Source organism: Hippocampus zosterae, chromosome 4, assembly GCF_025434085.1.
Source record: "Hippocampus zosterae strain Florida chromosome 4, ASM2543408v3, whole genome shotgun sequence".
Taxonomy (NCBI): Eukaryota; Metazoa; Chordata; class Actinopteri; order Syngnathiformes; family Syngnathidae; genus Hippocampus; species Hippocampus zosterae.
In genome coordinates this window covers 17,205,657-17,218,514 of record NC_067454.1, presented here as the reverse complement: position 1 = coordinate 17,218,514, position 12,858 = coordinate 17,205,657, and the positions used below count along the sequence as shown (strand labels likewise).

Sequence of the window (12,858 nt, the reverse complement as noted above, 5' to 3'; positions counted from 1 at the left end):
GAATTTGTCGGAATGTGTCCACTTCCTTGTGCCCTCATTAACACTGAAAAATGTCAATGGGACTTGACCGTAGGAAGTTATCCAGGTTCAGTCAAGGCACTTCCTTTACAATTGCGTATTAAGAGCATGTGACATTGAACAAAAGCCCTCTATTAATCCATTTGCTACCACATCAGAGCCTCAGTATCATGGATGACTTGAGCACTTACAACAAACAGAGAAACATTCATACTGACACTCGAAAGCCTTCAATTGACCCTGTTGTGCAGATCTGCATCAAATGAGAAATGCATCCAGTAGTGCTGCTACATAAAATTATCAAATCTAAACAGAAGCAAAGTAGCCTACATATTTTTGCAGAAATACAGACATCAATATAAACAAGAGGCATACCAAAAAAAAAAAACTCTATTAGAATTAGAATCAGGGCTTCTCTCTGTTAATTATATGAGTCAGCCAGTCCTTCATTAAGCGTCTCCAGTTGGACCAGAATGCTGCTGCTCGCCTCTTCACTAGTGCTCATAAGAGGGAGTACATAACTGTGGCATCCCTTCACTGACTCCCTATACATTTTAGAGTTATTTTTTCTGTTTTTTTTCTTCTATTATTTATTTTCTAATATTTAAATGGCCTCACCCCACTTTACAACTCTCTGAGCTTCTTCACCCCTACGCACCTGCCCATTGCCTCAGGTCTGCAGACCAGACATTATTAGAAGTGCCAAGAACTAAGTGAAGGCTCAGAAGGGATTGAGCCTGCACACGTTGCACACAAAAGGCCGGGGCCGGATTCGTACCCGCGAGCTTTGCATTGTGAGGCAGACGTGCTAACCAGTCGATTTCCGTGCCACCCTGCAGCCATATATAGTATTTATTGTTCCTCATTAAAAAATAGTTGAAGATAGCAAAGTAAGGCAACACAGAACTTGACAAAGTTATCACTGTCATTTTGGAAAGTGTGGCCTGAGTGGTGGGTCAATGACTGACGTATACTTTAATTGCATACTGGCTACTTCTGATGTGGTCATCTATGATGGTATCACAGGTGACTTTACTGAACATGACTCAGCCTTGTATTACTCAGCGGTTATTGGTACATCTTCGGAGTCATGTTGCACCCATTTCTTGGATTGCCCCTATAGAAAATCATTCTGCCAAACTGTAGGGTGAGCTGGAGGAGTGTGATGCTGGCTCCTGCACTCTGAGGTTGACTGAACAAGGAATAAGAGGTTGACAGCAAGCGGAGGGAGACTTAATAGGAGAGGGAAAACACAAACGCGCTTTCCGTCACTTTCACTCTGGTTCAGTTTGGTTGTCTGAAGGCACGCAGAAAGTGTGGTGCACTGAAGCGCAGCATTGGACAAAGTAATACTGATGAATTATTCAACAGTGGTGAACGGATGAGACTTGGGCCTTCATACTTACTTGTATGCTGCAGACTGCCTGGAGTGTGAGGAGAGATTACCTGCTTCTTCTGCATAAGTATAACACAGCTATTGACAATATGCATATGCATAAGTACTTCCCATAGTCATTGGCTAACTTTATTATATGCCAAAATAGACAAGTTGAAAGCTATGCAATGATGGCTGGGTGAGAGCAGACCGTGTGTTGACCTGCTTTTTGATGATAAAGGCAAGGTCACTTGTGTCTGCGGTGTTTCAAGCAAAAACAAAGTACAGAGGGGCTGTTTCCTCTCTTGCCTTTCTGCTTGAAGCAAAACAAGAAAAAAAAGTCTTCTCTGTGACACAGAAGCACACACCTTTTGAAGAAGTCTATGCACGTGTATGATGAAAAAATATCTTTAAAATTGTAACATCTATATTTTTTCCTCACCATATCCTGAAGTAATGCACACCTGTAATCATATTTCTATTGCGACCTAATATTACAATAGAACGTTTTGCAATAGAATGTACATTATGTATGCTACTTTAGCAAAAGTATTGTATTTTTCCATTGACCTCCTCTTTAATTTTCATTCAGATTTTCATTCTGTCACCCTGCGATTGAGTGGTGACCAGTCCATGGCAATAGTTTTCAATGTGTCAGGGGAGAGGTGCAGCAGCTGAAGAAGATTATAAAAGCTCAGCTATATTATAAGAAAAGAGATTCAAACAATTCCCCAAAATAGATTCAGGAAATGTTTGTGACCGGGGACTAATTTTGGTGTCTAAACCCACTAAGATATGGTAAAAATCTGCCCATTTTTAAAATACCCAAATTACTTTAATTTTATTTATTACTTATTTAATACTCTACTAAATTTTGATTTTTGGAGGTCCTGTACTATTTTCTCCAATTTTTAAAAAATGAATTTTTTAACCTGGCGGCCCAGTGATACAGTGGTTAGCGCGTCAACCCCACAGTGCAGAAGTACCGGGTTCGATTGTAGCTGCACTGTCCCTGTGTGGAGTTTCATGTTCTCCCCGTGCCTGTGTGGGTTTTCTCCGGGTACTCCCCCCCCCCCAACCCCCTCACATTCCAAAAACATGCATCGCAGGCTGATTGAACACTCAAAATTGTCCCTAGGTGTGAGTGTGAGCGCGGATGGTTGGTTTTCTCTGTGTGCCCTGTGATTGGCTGGCAACCGGTTCAGGGTGCCCACCCCCGACCTACTGCCCGAAGACAGCTGAGATAGGCTCCAGCATGCACCGCGACCCTTGTGAGGATAAAACATATCAGAAAATGGACGGATGGATGAATTCTTTTAACTGAACTCATTCCACAAGATGCAGCAGTTTGACACATCATAATTCATTCTTTAAAACAGAGGTATCAAGCCTATTATTGCCTCTAATGTTTGACATTTATGGTAAAAAAAAAGCATAAATTTAAAAAAATTGCTGAATGAGTTAAATTAGAATGTTGTCTATTTAAAACAATTCCAAACTGGTCCTCAAAATCTGCTAGATTAACGAGTGAAGCAAAAATTGCAACAAAATGTTTTTATTTATTTTTAATTACCGGTATGTAATTGCTCTTTCAAAAAAGTACAACATTCTAGAGTGTTGGTTTTCTGATTAAATAAAAACACGTTATTTTTTGGTTGTTTTTGAGGAAGTGGCTGGAACGGATTAATGTCATTTCTATTCTTTCAATGGGGAAAGACAATTTGAAGCCCAATTTCCCCCAACAGCTGATGCAATTTAATTTAGATGCAAACCTGAATCTTTTCAAAACCTGCAACTCAAGTCTCTTCACTGTAATGGTGATAGCAAATATTCATCGTCTGAGCCACTGTGTCTCATCATGTTATGCAAATATTATATTCCTCTCCGGTTTCTTAGCTGACTGTTAGTAAGTAAGATTGCTACAGGCAAAATGGTCTCTTTATAATAAAGATTATGTGATTACTTTCCCCTTGGGTCTCTGTAGGTTCACATCGGAGCTGCTACTTTGTATTACAGAATAGAAGCAATGTGGTGAACAGTATTGGGCAAATGGCTTCCAAAATGTTGATTTGTCGATAGTGTGGTGTATAATGCTTGCCTTTGGTTAATATTTGTATTTTCAGAATGGACACCATAAAAAAATCAACACGTTCAAATTCATTTACGCATATGGGAACATTTATATTGGTAAAATGAATTCCTATTATCAGAGCTATAGTATATAGTATAATATAGTATATTATAGAACTATATACTATATAGTATATATAGTATATTATAGAATAGTAGAATATAGTATAATATAGAACTTTGCTATATTATATAGCAAAGTTCAGTGGCACTTTGTGTAAAATGTTTGCAAAATGCTTGTCTAAACTATCACTATACCCATCAGTAGTTGTGATTGGTCCGTATCAAATACATTGACCGTATCTTTTTTTTAAAAAAAAAAATCCTCTATCTCTATGTCTTGCAGTCCTACTTTGTCACAGACTATGACCCGACAATTGAGGACTCTTATACCAAGCAATGTGTGATTGACGAAAGGGCAGCCAGGCTGGACAGTAAGTGCACCTCGTTAATCCACATCTTCAGTTGCTTTACGCACTAATCCAACACACATAGTAGACTATGTTGGTCTTCAGATTATTGTATTTGATGTTGAAATGGCTGTCTGTGCAGTTCTAGACACGGCTGGGCAGGAAGAGTTTGGAGCCATGAGAGAACAATACATGAGGACAGGGGAGGGCTTCCTGCTCGTCTTCTCAGTCACGGACAGAGGAAGGTGAGTGACAGTTCTGATCATGGACGAGTGAGTGCTTGCCGCTTTCTTTCTATGTGTGCACACATGTCTGTTTACTCTTCAGAGTTACGCCCTCTTGATAGCGCTCCCTCAACCAGAACCATAAATCTTAACTTCTTTTTCGGCAGTCTCTCACTATTGTTTGGGTCTCTTTCTTTTGTTTTCCACACTTGAGTTCGATGATGTTGACAAAAGAAATTTAGAATGCTTGTTCGCTCTGACATTGAAGTCAAAATAACGAGGCTAAGAGAATCAGTCAACAGTAGTGTAGCTTCACTACCTCTGTCCACAGTGTCGATATTACTTATTGATTGATGTCTGCATGAAACTTTAATAGATGAATGGACGGCTGGATACAGCGAGATGAATCCAGCTTGTTTCCATGCGCTTTTTGGCCACGACATTCGTCAAAGGAGCAGTATCTGTGCTTGGTGGTTGCGCCTTCTCGGCAGCACGCCTGTACCAGCACAGATTTTGATTGGGAGGAATGGCGGCGCCATTGACTCGGTGCTGGACAGACCTGGGCGCTTGTGTTTTTTGCGCCAGTAATGGGCAGCATTTTTCACAACCCCGATTTGTTCAGTGGCTATGTCAGCGCTGTTGGACAGTTGGCGTTGGTGCGGCTGGATGGATGGCCGCTGAAGTTGAGGATGAGGAGAGAGGAGCGTTGGCGAAGAGCGCCGATGCGTATTTGGAACCGTGAGTCGCCGCTTGGAATTGAAATGGATTTCCATGGGACAGGAGAAGTGAACCAATCTTTTTTTTCGTCAATGGATGCTACAGCTTCTTGTTGACTTTGAAACTTAGCTTGTAGCCGACGTGTGCACATTTTGAGCATGACGTCTCTGATCCACTGGTTAAAGAACACTTTGATTCTCTCCTCTTTCATCTCAAACCGCTTCAAACAACAAAGCGTGTGACGGAAAAGTGGTTAGGACTGCACGACTGTCCGTGTTTTATGTTATGTGTTGTGTTTATTATTTTACTTTATGTTAACTGTTTTGTAAAGCGCTTTGTTACCGCTGCCGCTGTTGTGAAAGCGCTATATAAATCAGCATGTATTGTATTGTATTGTATTCACTCAAGTGTTTGGACAAGCTAATGCAGCATAAAATCCAACAGCTACTTCATTAGGTACACACTGGGATGCTACCATGAAGTTATTTATTTACCCTATCATATAGACACAGATAGCAAGAGTACTTGGAATAAAACAACATTCTTGCTGCTGTAGGATGTAAATTTCCCCAGTGTGGGACAAATAAAGGATATCACAATCTTAATTCCATGATACTTTCTCAAAGAGTGGATCCATCTGTTTTGGTGAGGATCTGGGTAGAAGTACCGGTAATTTAGTTCAAACAAATGGCTTTGGTGAAGACCCCTAAGAATAATAATGGCATTGTCCTTGATCCTCCATTTCCATGTAAAGTACTTCACAAACCCTTCACCTTTGTTGGCGATCCGCACTCCACCGAGTGACATTCTATTTGTTCCTTTATTCCTTTATACTGCATTGCTAAAATAACAAATCCACGGTAACAGCAAAACAAAACAGCTTGACCCGCCCCCTTTTTTTTCTACATTTTGTACATTCGCTGGTAATCATGAGAATGCACGATGATCTCACCAGTGAATGAATATGACTGTTGATGTCAAGAGGTTGACATTTTCACTCACCTATTTCACAGGTGTACAGGTGTAGTATTATCGATATATGCCTCAAACATCTTTTTGTTCCTACTCGGTTGTCCACTAAGCTGAATACAGTATCTCTCCACGCACCCACAGCTCCCCTCCTTCAATGTTTATGTTGTAAACAGTCTTTCCTTCCTCCATTTACCGAATGTGAGTCAAGTCTTTCCAGATTTGCTAGGTGCGACTTTTTTGTGGTTTTGTGTTTACAATCCCATCCTGGGTTTATGGCTGATTTTATGTACTTATTTGCTATTACTGAGGCATGAACTGCCGTTTTACGCAGGCAATATACAGTATATTCAGTGTATGTGATATAGACAGACTGTGTAAAATGATTAAAGCAGGTTTTACTTCATCCAAATGCTTTAAACACATTCAACTTATTGAAGCTCACTTTTAAAGTATTGCTTTGCACCTGATCTTACTTTTTGCTGTGAAACAAATTGGCTTATGACACCACTTTGAAGGCAACAAAAAAAGATTCACCACTCTCACAGTTCTCCCAAAAAGATGCACCCTGTGCTTGCTTCAAGTGTTTCAATGTTACTCCAAGTTTAAGCTGCATGTCACATTGACACAAAACCAATAACTATTTAACATCGTATAGCTTAACACCAAACCATGTCATTTCGCTTATAAAAGTCAACAATGCGAGACACCATTGGAGGGCTTACGGAAATTAGTTTAAAATGAAAACTTATGTATGAGATGCAAAAGATGAGCCGTGATATAACGGCGGGGGTTCACTGTAAAAAGGCAACGTCAGACTTTAGACCCAAGCAACAAACGAGCAACTTTATTTGTATGTAAGTGTGTACTGTATACTGTGCTGCAGTCTTTCATTTTCAAGACCCTCAGTCAGACTTACGGCCTTGGAGCCCCCATCTCCAGGGTGATGGCTGTGTGGGTGGATTTCCTTTGCGGTTTCAAGCGTGTGCATATCTACATATGTTAATGATTGCACGCGTTATTGGAAAAGAACTGCGTCATCCATTTGCACTGCCACATCGCACTTAATATACTGTGTTGTATATTTTACAGCTTCGAAGAAATCTACAAATTTCAAAGACAAATTCTACGAGTGAAAGACAGGGATGAATTCCCGATGATCCTCGTAGGGAACAAAGCCGATCTGGAGCTACAGAGACAAGTAAGTCCAACAGATTACACACCTCTCCTGTGTAATCATCAGATGAGATAATGTGACCCAATCAGCACCATTCACAACTGCATATTAGAAATGGAAGTGAGCTTCGCAGCTGCAGCTAGCTGCTAACAGACAGGATGTGAGTGAGCATAAAAGAGCAGCTGGAGAAATGGTGACGTCAGAGGGGAGGGTGGATAAAGGAAAAAGTGTGCTGAAATTGGGTATTTTGGGGCCGTTGGTGCACAGCTGCTGCTTTGTCAGTCTACAGCTCCCTCATATGGTGAAAAGGAGCACTGCAGGTACCGACTACTTTTAAATATCGTTTTTTGTTTCAAGCCTCTTGTGCTTCGACAGACTGTACTTGCAGGTCATAAATTGTAAGCCAATTTAATTCATTTTAGATGTAGCCAGAATATTTGCTGAGCGCGCATTTTCAACGTCTGCATTTTCAACGTCTGCATTTTCAGTCTCCAAATGAAACAAAACCACTGCAGTATAACTTTGGGCAAGCAACTATGGAAAACGGTGTCAAGGATATCAACTGAATGCTCAAATGGCTTTCCATAAGTGACAAATATTAGCGTAAGACAATTATTATATGCATAACCACACAAAAAGCATAACGTTATCTTTCCTTGTTATGAAGTACCGGTAATTGTTTTGTTGTCCTCTCAGCGTGTCACCATTTTTATGTAACACAGAACTCTAAAAGACAAGTGCAGTAATGTATCGACAAATATTTTTAACAACCTAAAAGATTTCATTTGCTACTTGTTTTGTTTCCTGATAATGTAGGCAATGCTTACAACATAATAGTAACAAACCTCTTTTGACATTACATTGACAGCAGATATCAAGACACTGTCTGTTTTTGACATTGTCAGATGTTTTGTGTTCTGGGCCCTTTGATTGTTTACCTCTGTCTATCTTCCTCAGGTAACTCAAGAGGAGGGCCAGCAGCTGGCCAGACAGTTGAAGGTCACCTACATGGAGGCTTCAGCCAAAATCCGTATGAATGTCGACCAGGCTTTTCACGAGCTGGTTCGAGTAATTAGGTAGGTGCTTCATCTGTTTTAGTGTTATTGGCGTCAACTCGAGATGCACCAACACTAGCGTCGTGATCAGTACCGAGACTGAAAGTCTGCACTCATCTTTGTAAAAATGCTCCGATACTACAACACGGATTGCACTTCACCAGCCTGACACAAACAGTAGCTTCCAGGTAGGAGCCATGTCAACTTTTGTTTTTGCAAAGCATGTCCATCGCTGATACATAAAATTCTTTATAAAACAAGAACTCGCATCACACTTTTTCAAAATAGAGTCCAAAGTAATGTGAAGTGATTGTGTGATCACGTAGGGCTTCAGTTGTCCTCCCACCGTTTTATTTTTTAAACCAAATGCCTTGTGTTACAGGCTAAATGCAAGTAAGATATGTGGCATCAATTGCATATGATCCGTATTCATTTTAGTTATTCAAGGTTCATACTGTAGACTTAAATAATGAAATTATGGAAATAATTGATGCCTACATTGTAATTACACACAGATACCACAAGATGGCGACTGAGCTCAAAATGATTGGTATTCCGTTTTGATTGATTTGTTTACTGTGGTCAGAAACAAGACAGACAAAGAATAAACAGCCAAGCATCAACACCGTGCATCTAGAACACAGGTGCCCATTACGTTCCGTCGATCGTGATCGACCAGTGGCTCACCAAGGGAGTGTGGGTCGATTCCATGGCCTTAATTTATTCAGTTCCATCCCTCCCAGTTTTATACTATTGATAGATACTACACCTGCCTGTCGACACCGATTGAGTACAAAAACAAGTGGAGTCTTGTCTGTCATCACCCGTGATGAATTTGTCACATGTTTGGCATAAAGGGCAGCCAGTCATGCGCATGCATGTCCAACTATCAACTCGCCTTATTAGCCTCCAATATGTTTTGTCTACTCGAAACTACATAAAAAGTGTAAGCTTATTTTATGTTGAGCATCATATTATTTCATGTTAAGCATTCCTAAATTATATGCTGTTGTTTAATAATTGCTTAGACATGTTTTTATGTTGATAGGTTCTGATTCGCTGTTTAAGTAAGAGAAGCAGGAAGTGATTTTAGTTACGAGAGTTGTGTTCTCAAATGTGCTGCGGTGCAGACGTCTATTTCTCCCCCCTTTTCATAAACTGCATGAAAGGATTCCATCTCTCCTTTTGTCATTCGTAAAGAAGAGCTATCCACTAAAAACAACGAACCCCTCAACTTGCAAAAGTATCAACATAAGAGCCACACATTAAGCCAAGTATTTCCATACACAGGAGGACTTTTTCCCACCTAAATATGATATTGGTATTCCACTTGGATTGATTTATTTACCGTGCTCTGTAACAACGCAGCCATAATAATCAAGCAAAGCATCAACACTTTATACTTTATGTGAGGATGATATATATACTGTATATGTATATATACAGTATATATATATTATTTGCTTGACTTGATTTTGTTCAACAGTGACCCATTAAAGTAAAGTAAAAGTAGATCTGCTTTGTCTCCTCCAAACTCCCAGGAAGTTCCAAGAACAGGAATGTCCACCGTCGCCAGAACCGACAAGAAAAGAGAAAGACAAGAGCGGCTGCCATTGTGTGATCGTCTGAGTTGGCCTTATCACTGTAACTCATGCAGCTACTCTCTGTTGCCCCGCCCACTTGCCTGACATCACATCCCAGCGTGGATGACTGACCGCTGCCTTCTCCACCACGTGCATGTCTCCAGACAGCTCCCCTCAAGACCTTCCCATCTCTGGGATACTTGGACTTGGGGTCTCTGTGCCCAGGACTTGACTATGGACGAGTGACAATGCCAAAATTGAAACAAAACACCACTCTACCTTCAGCCATAACCCGATTTACATGACTAAACATTGCCTTCTAAATCAGCCTGACCAATTCATGTTTTGTACTCGGAAGGACTTCTCTTGCCTTGTAGTGATTTGTACTTGCTGCCGAGATTGAATGAAACAAAGTAAAAGATATATGTGTGCCTGTGTGTATTGATACGTATATATATGTATGTATATATATATATATATATATATATATAGATAGATATATAGATATATATATATATATAGATAGATATAGATATCTATTTGTCTATCTCTATATCTATATATAGATATAGATCTCCCGAATGTTACCAAGTTCCTTTCAAGTGTCTGACAGAGCAGAGAGATTATTTTATGAAGCTTTGTGTTATGTTGTGCCATCTTTTCTCCCATGTGCTAATCTGCTACTGTACATATGTGAGATTTGTCGTGATTTTTAAAGTGTATTTCTAATGATTATTAAATCACCACAGTAGAGTGTGTGAGGTTGGTTTTGCAGATATGAAAGTGACTATATGATGTACATAAATGATGCCTAGACAAGACCTTAAAGCTACAGTGATATAACTTCTAGATTTTTTTTGTGGCTTCTGCTTCCATCTCGATTGCCAAACATAGAATGTCTGAAGTGTGCTGTCTTACTCTGATTATTATTTTCAAGTCTTATAGATTGATGGATCCTCCCATCCCTTTCTTTCAAGGTGGTGGTTCAGTGGGTTGAAATGAGATCTCACATGTTCTTGACATCAGAAATCACACACGAGAACATATCAAAACATAAATAAAGTCTACATTTAGACGAGGTTACATGAACATACTTTTTAAAGTCCCTGTGAAGTGAAAATAAATAAATCAAGTATATAAAACGAGGCTTCAAAATCTCCCCATTCTCTGTTCCTGTGTCTGCTGAATGTGCTCAAAAAATGTCCCGTGTGAGCCTCATAAATGTATCTGCATAAAGCCACTGATGGCTGGAATATTTTCTATCGTCCACATGCTGTCAATTAGGACTTAAAAAACAATTCCCTCTTCATTGCTCCTCTGCTCTCCTTCGAGTGTCGTGCCTGTATTCACAACTGACAATGAGGCGCTTAAAGCTGCCACGCCAGCAGACTACCCAGGTTGGAGGCATAGGTAATTAAATGCACATCGTAATTCCACTGATTAACCAATGATGCAAGCAAAGGCAGCCAAGTTCATAAATACCGAGGGGAGGGGCAGGTTGCATGCATGCCCGAATGGAAGAGCGTCATGAGGCACAATTTTTGCATATTTTGAGCAATTATCTTCAAATGTATATCATATAAGCAAATCCCTGAATTCACTTTACAAGGTCTTTACAGTTCCATTCCAATGTGAACGTGTGATTAACATTTCGTCGACAACCTGATTCATCATTTCAGTAACGTAGTAGATTTTCTTTGTACCTTTGGTCACAACCTTGATCTTAATTGTTTTGCACCTCAGTGCTCTTCTGTTGGGATAAAAAAAAAATGAATGTGCTCAGCAGCCGCACGTGAACTGGACCTTCCACCTGTGGCGTCATGTTTGGCATATGCGCGCACACACACACACACACACACACACACACACACACACACACACACGTCTTCATATCAACTTGTATCTGGAGAACAAAACAATTTGATGATGGTAGTAAAGGACTTGATGAAATGTTTATACTTTTTATACTTTATTTTAAACTTTATATTCTTATCAAACTACTGTAATGTTTCGTTGTGAATAGGTGTTAAGCGGAGTGTTCGATTATCCAGTTTTAGCCAAATTGAACTGTTCATCAAGATTGCTTTTGTGGCTTGCAATTGGAGTGATTGTTTATCTTCATTTTGAGGAGGAAATGCTATACCAGCTAAGGACGTGATGCGTATTGGTGCCGAAATGGGTTACAAAAATGAAAAATTACGAATTTCTGAAATTTCAGGAACCCATCCCCATGGAAATGCAATCGTACATCGCAATCGTACTGATTTTTTCTCTCCCATAGCAATGTTTTTTGCTTTGTGTTGAACTTTTGTTTAGAGATGCTAAAATAAAAACTGTCATTGAGCCAGAAAAGATTCAATGGAATCTTTTTTTGTGTGTGTGTGAAATATCATATTATCTCAGCAGATTCAACACTGCACCTTTTTTTGGTATGATTTATAGTTGTTGTTTGTGGTTAAATAAGCATACAGGCCCAGAGTGAGTAATTTTGGCATTTTGTTTAGTTCATTCCCACTGGCCAGGCTGCAATAAACTCTATGATATACCACTATGTACGCTACTCTTCAATGCCCATTACTTTCTAACAGACCACACCTTAGTTCCTTCTGGCCCAGAGAACCGTTTTAAAAACAACAAATATCCAAGATGTTGAGACTCAACAACACTTAAAACTGTTGATTCTATACCGGATTAGGCACACTGCTTGTGCTGTAAATGCTTGTGGCGTAGTAGGTACAGTAATACAATTTTGATAAGTCTTTTTCGGCGCAACACCGCCGGAGAAGAAGAAGATTTGACAGTCCTGAAATAGTGGTCCTGACAATGGATGTGCCGTTAGAATAGTAACAGACTGACGGACATTCTGACGGTCCCTAGATAGTTGTGACGAACTTCATTGAATGATGACTGATTGTGACAGTTTTGGTTTGGCTTAAAATAATGACAGATTAATGATGATGGACAGGTGGCCTTGGCTACTGGCGAATGACGAATAACTGACCAGCAGATTTTACTTGATATTTAACAGTCATAAAATACTGTAAATGTCATTCTTTCACACTGAAAATAGAAGACTTTTCCAAAAGTGACACACAAAAATTGAAAAATTTCGTTCTTTGTCAACAAGTGCTACAAAATGTAGACCAAGGATGTCGCCAGTCATCGAATGCAGCGGTGGGCAATTCGAGTCCTGCAGGCGC

The 12,858-nt window shown here is 39.8% G+C and overlaps 1 protein-coding gene across 1 annotated transcript in view; it reads left to right on the top strand.

Annotated features, from left to right (window-relative positions):
- The window catches only part of rras2 (RAS related 2), a 39,541-nt gene extending 28,738 nt beyond the window's left edge, over window positions 1-10,803 (top strand). Inside the window, exons 2-7 of the mRNA XM_052063682.1 lie at window positions 3,870-3,957; window positions 4,076-4,178; window positions 6,936-7,044; window positions 7,978-8,096; window positions 9,617-10,092; window positions 10,163-10,803. Coding sequence (XP_051919642.1) covers window positions 3,870-3,957; window positions 4,076-4,178; window positions 6,936-7,044; window positions 7,978-8,096; window positions 9,617-9,704 — 507 coding nt within the window. The 3' untranslated portion in view covers window positions 9,705-10,092; window positions 10,163-10,803. The remainder of the gene's footprint in view (window positions 1-3,869; window positions 3,958-4,075; window positions 4,179-6,935; window positions 7,045-7,977; window positions 8,097-9,616; window positions 10,093-10,162) is intronic.
- The last annotated feature ends 2,055 nt before the right edge of the window (window positions 10,804-12,858 follow it).